The 8,048-nt window shown below is 41.8% G+C and overlaps 1 protein-coding gene across 1 annotated transcript in view; it reads right to left on the bottom strand.

The window, feature by feature from the left end:
* LOC109915913 (meiosis 1 arrest protein) overlaps positions 1-8,048 on the bottom strand; it is a 23,760-nt gene that overhangs the window by 7,376 nt on the left and 8,336 nt on the right. The window contains exons 2-3 of the mRNA XM_048601141.1: positions 4,500-4,791; positions 3,533-3,718 (exon numbers count right to left, since the gene is read on the bottom strand). Of these exons, the coding sequence (XP_048457098.1) occupies positions 3,533-3,718; positions 4,500-4,791 (478 nt within the window). The remainder of the gene's footprint in view (positions 1-3,532; positions 3,719-4,499; positions 4,792-8,048) is intronic.

The following is an 8,048-nucleotide window of genomic DNA, read 5'->3' as shown; positions in this document are numbered from 1 at the left end:
TTGTTACAACTAAATGGCTTGCTAGGCCATTCAGAGGATAATTGAGAGTCAATCACATTACTATGAGTCTGGAATCACATGTTGGCCAGACCAGGTGAGGGTGGCAGATTTCCTTCACTGAAGGACATTAGTGAACTAGATGGGGTTTTCCGACAATCAACAATGGTTTCATGATCATCAGTAGATTCTTAATTCCAGGTTTTTTAAAATTTAATTCAACTTCCACCATGTGCCATGGCAGGATTCACACCTGAGTCTCTGGATTAATAGTCTGGCGATAGTATCACTGGGCCATCATCTTCCATTCATCATAATCATACTGTTCATCCAACTCAGTACCCTATTCCCATTTTAGTTCCATACCCTTTGATCCTTTTAGCCCTGAGAACGAGGTTTAACTCCTTGAAAACTTTCATTGACTTGGCTTCAGTCGCTTTCTGTGGCAGAGAATTCCTCAGGTTCACCACTCTCTGGATGAAGAAATTTCTCCTCATCTCAGGCCTAAATGGCTTTCCCTGTATCCTTAAACTGTAACCCCTGGTTCTAGGCTCCCCACTCATTGGGAATATTCTTGTCTTTACACTGTCTAGTTGTGTTAGAATTTTATAGGTGTGAGATCCCAACTCATTCATCTAAAATCCAGTGAACATAGTCTTAACTGATCCAGTCTCTCTTCATACATCTGTCCTGCCATTGAGGGAATCAATCTGGTAAAATTTAGTTACACTTCCTCAATAGCCTGAACATCTTCCTTAGGTAAGGAGACCAAAATTATGCATAATATTCCAGGTGTGATCTTACCAAGGCCCTGTACAATTGCAGCAAGACAATCCCGCTCCTGTACTCAGATCCTTCAGCTCTATATGCCATTAGCCTTTTTCACTTCCTGATGCATCTACATGCTTACTTTCTATGACTGGTATACAAGGACACCCAAGTTTCCTTCCACCTCCCCTGTTCCCAATCTATCATCATTCAGATAATTACCTGTCTACATGTTTTTGCTACCAAAGTGGCTAGCCTCACATTTATCCACATTATATTTCATTCACTGTGCATTTGCCCAGTCACTCCAAGTCGTACTGATGCATCTCTGCATCCTCCTCACTAGTCAAACTACTAGGTTGAATCCTGCTACGGCAGATGATAGAATTTGAATTCAATAAAATATCTGGAATTAAGAATCTGATGATGACAATGAACCCATTGTCGATTGTCGGAAAAACCCATCTGGTTCACTAATGTCCTTTAGGGAAGGAAACTGCCATTCTTATCTGGTCTGGCCTACATGTGACTCCAGGCCCACAGCAATGTGGTTGATTCTGAACTGTTCTCTGGGCGATTAGAGATGCCCAATAAATGCTGGCCTGGCCAACGACACCCTCATTCCATGAAAGAATAAAAAAAATTTCTTCCCACCATCAGACTTGCCATGGACTACTCTGCTGAATCATTTTCATTCTTGAACACACGCATCTCCATCAAGGATGGACACAGCAGTACCTCAGTCTACTGCAAGCCCACAGATAACTTCATGATGCTGCACTTCTCTAGCTTCCACCCTAAACATGTTAAAGAAGCCATCCACTACGGACAAGCCCTGCATATACACAGGATCTGCTCAGATGAGGAGGAACACGACGGGCACCTAAAGATGCTGAAGAACAGGTTACAATGCTCAACTCATCAATCATCAGTTCCGACATGCCACAGTGAAAAACCGCAATGGCCTCTTCAGAAGACAGACACAGGACACAATCGATAGAGTACCATTGGTTATCCAGTACTTCCACAAAGCGGAGAAACTACACCATGTTCTTCACAACATTAAACATGTCATCAACGACGACGAACATGTCATCAAAATCATCCCTACATCCCCACTTCTCACCTTCAAACAACTGCCAGACGTTAAACAGAGTTTGCAGCAAACTACCCAGCCTTCAGGACAACATCGACCACAACACCACACAACCCTGCCATGGCAATGTCTGTAAGACATGCCAGATCATCGACACGGGTACTACCATCACACTTGGTAACACCATCCACCACATACATAGCAGATACTCATGTGACTTGGCCATTGTTATCTACCTCATATGCTGCAGGGAAAGATGCCCCAAGGCATGGTATATTGGCGAGACCATGCAGATGCTACGGCAATAGACGAATAGACAGTGGGCAACCATCACCGGACAGGAATGTTCCCTTCCAGTGGGGGAATACTTCAGTGGTCAAGGACCTTCAGCCTCCGATCTTCAGGTAAGCAGGTAAGATACACAACAATGCAGAATTGCCGAGCAGAAAGTGATAGCCAAGTTCTATACCCACAAAGACGGTCTCAACCGTGATTTTGGGTTCATGTCGCACTATATGTAACCCCACCATACTATTCTGTATTTGCAAAATCTTCCTTGCGCTCATGTTTTAACACAATCACCTTGATAACTTGTTATGATCTATCTACCTTAATTAGTTTGTACAGTTTTGGATTATTTGTTACTTTGGTTAGCACCTCAGCATGCGACTCTTATACCTTTCATGTTATTCCAGCCGTTTGGTTTGTCTCCAGCTCCATCTTACTTTTACCTTTTTGTAATTATCTCCCTGTCTCAATTAATTGGATTATAGGTTATCCCCTTCATTTACTATTCAGCCATCGACACTTTACTCACATTGTCTGACACTTTTGATCACCTGCAGATTCTTATTATTTGACACTCTGCTCACACCAGTTGTATGATCTTTTGATCTCTCTGCCTATAAATTCTGTGCCTGTATGTTTTTCTTCAGTTCACTTGATGAAGCAGCAGCACTCCAAGAGCTTGTGATTTCAAATAAACCTGTTGGACTACAACCTGGTGTTGTGTGATGTCTGACCTTGTCCACCCCAGTCCAACACCGGCACCTCAACATTACAGAATAATTAACAGAGCTAGGCAATCCAATTCCTCAAACAACTGGGGAATGTCCCAGCATATCATTCACTAAAAATGGAATTTTACAGAATCCATATAGTGTGGAAACAGGCCCTTTAGTCCACACAGAGCATTCCACCCTATAACCTTGCATTTCTCATGGCTAATCACCTAGCCTGTACACTACAGGGCAATTTAGTACAGTGAATCCAACTATCCTGTACATCTTTAGGCCATGGGAGTAAACACAGACATGGGGAGAATGTACAACCTCTACACAGACAGTTATCTGCAGGTGGAATTGAACCTGGGTCCCTTTTGCTGTGAGAAAGCAGTGCTAGCCACTGAGCTACCATGATTTATTGATATTCAGTTGCTGTAGATCTGTCACTCTGATGTTATACCCTGAATGGCATGAGCACTCTTATTGTTATAAAACACAAATCATTTGACTCACCCTGATTAATCTCTTGAGAAAGTTTACTGATAATATAAATTAGAAAATTTTAAAATGCCAGCATTGTCTTTTAACAAATTATGCAACTGAAGTGGGATAGCAACCGGCTGTGGGGTAATAAAAATCATTTATAGCAAATGTAAACGTTCATTACCTCCACTGAACAGCTATTAAGTGATCCTCCCACTGTCACATGCCTCATGTACTGTTTAAACTGTAAAAGGCTATCCTCCACAGCATGCTTTAAAGAGCTTGACTTTTCACGTATACAACCTTCATTTGGCATTGACCTCAGTTCAGCCACACAAGAGTGGAGCCTGGAAAAGTTTCCTTTCATTTGCTGCAGCACAAAAAAAAGTACTTATTAAAGAAATATGCAGTTAAATGCAAATGACATAACCTGACTGTCCAGGATAAAATTCTTGTTATTCTTGTACGTCATTTAGAGTTTCTCTTACTTTTTAGATGTTTCTTTGCCAGAGAACATGAGAGTTACTAGCAAAGCCACACCTAAAATGGTTAATGGGGCTTAAAAATAGCAGCTTAAATTTACTTAAAATTTACTGCCATCCTTCTGGCAAAAGAAATGGAAAATCAATCAATGTTAGAATGCTTGGCAAGTTAAATATTCAAAATCTTAATTGAATACTATTGTTACTGCAGTGCAATCATTCTTTTTTTGATATTTCATGCCCTGCCATACTGCTACAGTCGCGCATTCACTCTTAATAATGTTTCTCAACCAACTTCACGGAAAAAAAACTTATCATACTTCAAATGCAACAAACTGACAGTTAGAGAAGATATTCTTTAGAAACATCCAATAAATTCCACTTCAAAATCCTTGAAGCTCAGTGTTTGTTTGTGTTTCCATCTGAAGAGTACAGCCAGATTTTGTGGTTTGCATGAATTGCTCTGGCCTCTGACCAACTGGAAATAATAGTTTTTTGTAACGAAATATATTATCATCTGGCTAATAACTTGACACAAAATGCATATTATAGTTAATGTGTCGGCTTGTGAACTTTAAATTCAAACATAGTTACAATTTCAGAATAATTACATGACAAGTAACTGAATGATAGCCAGCTGCATTGCCTGGGTTTGCTATTTCTACATACCACAAAAGGAAGAAGACATTCCTGTTGGGTGTGAGCCACATATAGACTGAAGAGAGGAAGACGAGGCGGCCCTCCCAAACTGCAAGCTAAAGCAAAGAAATTTTCCAGGGCTTCGCAGAGATTAATACGAACTTCTGACCAATAAGGAGGTGTCACATCCACAACAAGGATTCGAGGTGGTTGCCTTGTAGCGATGGCAGAGTTGGTTTTGTTAGAAAAGCTGTTTCTGTTCTCCAATACTGACCTTTCTGAATTCATTGTAATGGTATACATATACCCAATACTCCTACAGCTGAAAAACCACATGAGAATGTGAAAAAAAACTTTACATTATTTTCTGAATTTTGGTGGTGTACACATATTGGTTCATCAAAAGTTGTTTCTATTGATGCAACATAATCTGCGGGTAAAAACCAAAAGAAATGTGGAAGCTGTAAATCAGAGACAAAAACAGAAATTGCTGGAAAAGCTTTGCTGGTTTGGCAGCATTAGTGGAAAAAATCAGAGTTAACATTTCAGGTCATGTGACCTTCCTAAGAACTCAGAATCTGCGGGTATTTATTCTCTTCCATCACCCAAATTTCCTAATGACAGTAAAAGCAAAACAAAATCAATTTTAAAAACATCAGGGAAAGAAACTGCAACACCAACTACTTTTACTGTATAGTGCTACCAAGGTTTTTCACTGGATCATTATCAAAGAAAATTTAACTGAGCCACATAAAGAGATATTAGGACCAAAATGAAGAACCAAGATGGTTGGAAAAACTCAGGTCAAGCATTATTTATGGCTGGAATCTTCCCATTTGCAGTTCATGAATGGTGGGGAATGAATTTCACGGTGTAATAACTGCACAAAACCTGTTATCCCATCACCAAGTCACCTTTTATTTACAAGTACACAGTACATGGTACATGGTTTCTGACCAGCCAGCTCAGAGCCAGTCCCTAAAATGAGGAGACTCTCTGAATCTCCTGTTTATATCTGTCAGCCAGGGCTCCCTGATTGGCCCAAGTTAACAACCCCAAACAAGGATCTTATAGTCAATGAGATTCATCTGGCCATTATTCCAGTCAGTACACATGGCATCAACTCTGCCATAGCCAGGGGCCTATTTTCTCAAGCAATCTTCTGCTTTTTACTTAATTATGTAACTGACATGTTGGGCAAGTATCCTAGGGAATCCAATGACAAGTGAAATGGAAATTGTCACCACTACTAGGAGCTTTCGACTTTCAATGCTTCTGGTGCCGTATTTAAAGCCTATCTGCAGGCCAGTAACAACCTACAAACTACAATGGTCTTGACCCTGGCCACAAAAGATGCTCCAGAACAAAGGCAAGCTTGCTCCTTGCTTCACAGGCAAAGATCTCGGGGTGCCGTGGACAAGATGGCAGAGAGGAGGTCAATCCTCTTCCCTGCAGACTGCCACCAGACCCAGTCAGCCTTGACCTAAATTACAGCACAGCTCAGTGCAGTATCCTGTGTGAAGTGTGACTCCTAGCAGTGCAGAAACAACGTTTCTGATCTTCTGTGCTCCATAAGGTTAAGTATCACCATCTTCTCCCGGCTACTTTATAGTCCAATGGCTATTACTTCCTCTAACTCCGCTGCTGCACATGCATCTCAGCAAGAGTAATGGACTATAATCCATTGCATCTTACCCATCTTATCCACTAGAGCTACAAACTATTTCTATTCCTATATCCTTTCAACTGCTTCACTAATTACTTTTGTATCCATTTCCATTATAATCTATCCATCCCTTTGCCTCATTTCAGATAAACTGTCCCATGACTGGGCTGAAAAGGCCAAGATTGGCCAAGGTGGGGTGGGGGGAGCAGATCTAATACATAATAGCTGGGTGGGGGCTGGGCATGTGGTGACAAAGAGACACTAATGGGTAACAACCTCAGTAAGCCTCATTGCGCAACTCTCCTGTTACCAACAGTGCTAACTCATTCTTCTTCTGCACAAGCTTCAATTCAGCTTAGACAACGACTTCGCTCCCTTCTTCCATGCAGGTAGTAGTGACACCCATGGACCTTTACAAGAATGACCACAGTGCCAGAGATTCTCAGCTCTATTTCCAGCTGTGAGGAGGAAACCAGGAAAACAATCTGGATGAACGAACTGAGGGCATTGTTGCTAAGTTTGCAGATGACACAAAGATAGGTGGAAGGACAGGTAATGTTGAGGGAGCATGTAGACTGCAGAACGACTTGGACAAGCTAGGAGAGTTGGCAAAGAAGTGGCAGATGGAAGACAATGTGGGAAAGTGTGAGGTTATGCACTTTGGTAGGAAGAATAGATGCGTAGACTATTTTCTAAATTGGGAAAGGCTTCAGAAATCTGAAGCACAAAAGAACTTGGGAGTCCTATTTCACTATTCTCTTAAGCTTAACATGCATGTTCAGTTGGCAGTTAAGAAGGCAAATGGATTGTTAGCATTCATTTCTACTTTCTAATTTAGCCCCTAACTGCTCCTATTCCCTCAGCAGAACTTCTTTCCGCTTTCTATCTATATATTTGATACCTACATGGACCATGACAACTGGATCTTTCTCCTCCCATCCCAAGTTCCTCTCCAACCCAGATGGGATATCCTGAATCCAGGCAATAGGCAGCCAGCACAGCCATCAGGACTGTTGATCCTGGCCACAGAGAACTGTGTCTACTCCTCTGACTGTACTATCCCCAATTATAACTATATTTCTCTTTGTTCCCCACTTGAATGGCTCCCTGTACCATGATCTGTTTGCTCATTCTCCCTACAGCCCCAACAGGGAGCAAGAATCTCAAACCTGTTAGCTAAGTTCAAGGGCAGAAGCTCCTTTAGCACTACCCTCTGGATCCCTCTATCTGCCTTGCTCATAGTCACATCCTCCTGTCCCTGGCCACTGACTGAAGTAAAGGGGGTTGTGACTGCCTCCTGAAATACAGTAACAAAAACAAAGTTGCTAGAAAAGCTCAGCAGGTCTGGCAGCATCTGTGAAGGAAAAAACAGAGTTAACGTTTCGGGTCCAGTGACCCTTCCTAAGAACTTACAGCATCCGCAGTTCTTTCGGTTTTTCCTGAAATATCCACGTAATTCTCCCCCTCACTGATATGGTGCTGTGTTCAAAGCTCAGACTCTAGCTTATTAACTCTCAGCTGGAGTTCAAGAAACCAACATTTACTATAGACGTGGTCACTATGAACCAGAATGGTGCAATGAACCACTGTGCAATTACAACACATCACGTGGCCCAGCATTGTTATTTTAATTAACGAGTGAAAAAATTGCACAGAGGATGGTGTCCCCTCACCAAGTCACCCTTTATTTACACGTGCATAATACTTGACGCTGTTCCAGCTTCATCAGAGCCACCTCTCAGAGTGAGCAGGACCTCTGACACTCCTGTTTATATTTGTCACCCAGTGCTCCCTAATGGGACCAGGTTAACAGCCGCAATCAGGGAACTCATATTCTATGAGGTCCAAAACAAAATTGCTGGAGAGGCTCAGCAGGTCTGGCAGCATCTGTGAAGGAAAAAACAGAGTTAACT

This window comes from Rhincodon typus, chromosome 1, assembly GCF_021869965.1.
Source record: "Rhincodon typus isolate 14 chromosome 1, sRhiTyp1.1, whole genome shotgun sequence".
Classification (NCBI taxonomy): Eukaryota; Metazoa; Chordata; class Chondrichthyes; order Orectolobiformes; family Rhincodontidae; genus Rhincodon; species Rhincodon typus.
Note: the sequence above shows the minus strand (reverse complement) of the source record. Positions and strands in the feature narration are given on the sequence as shown.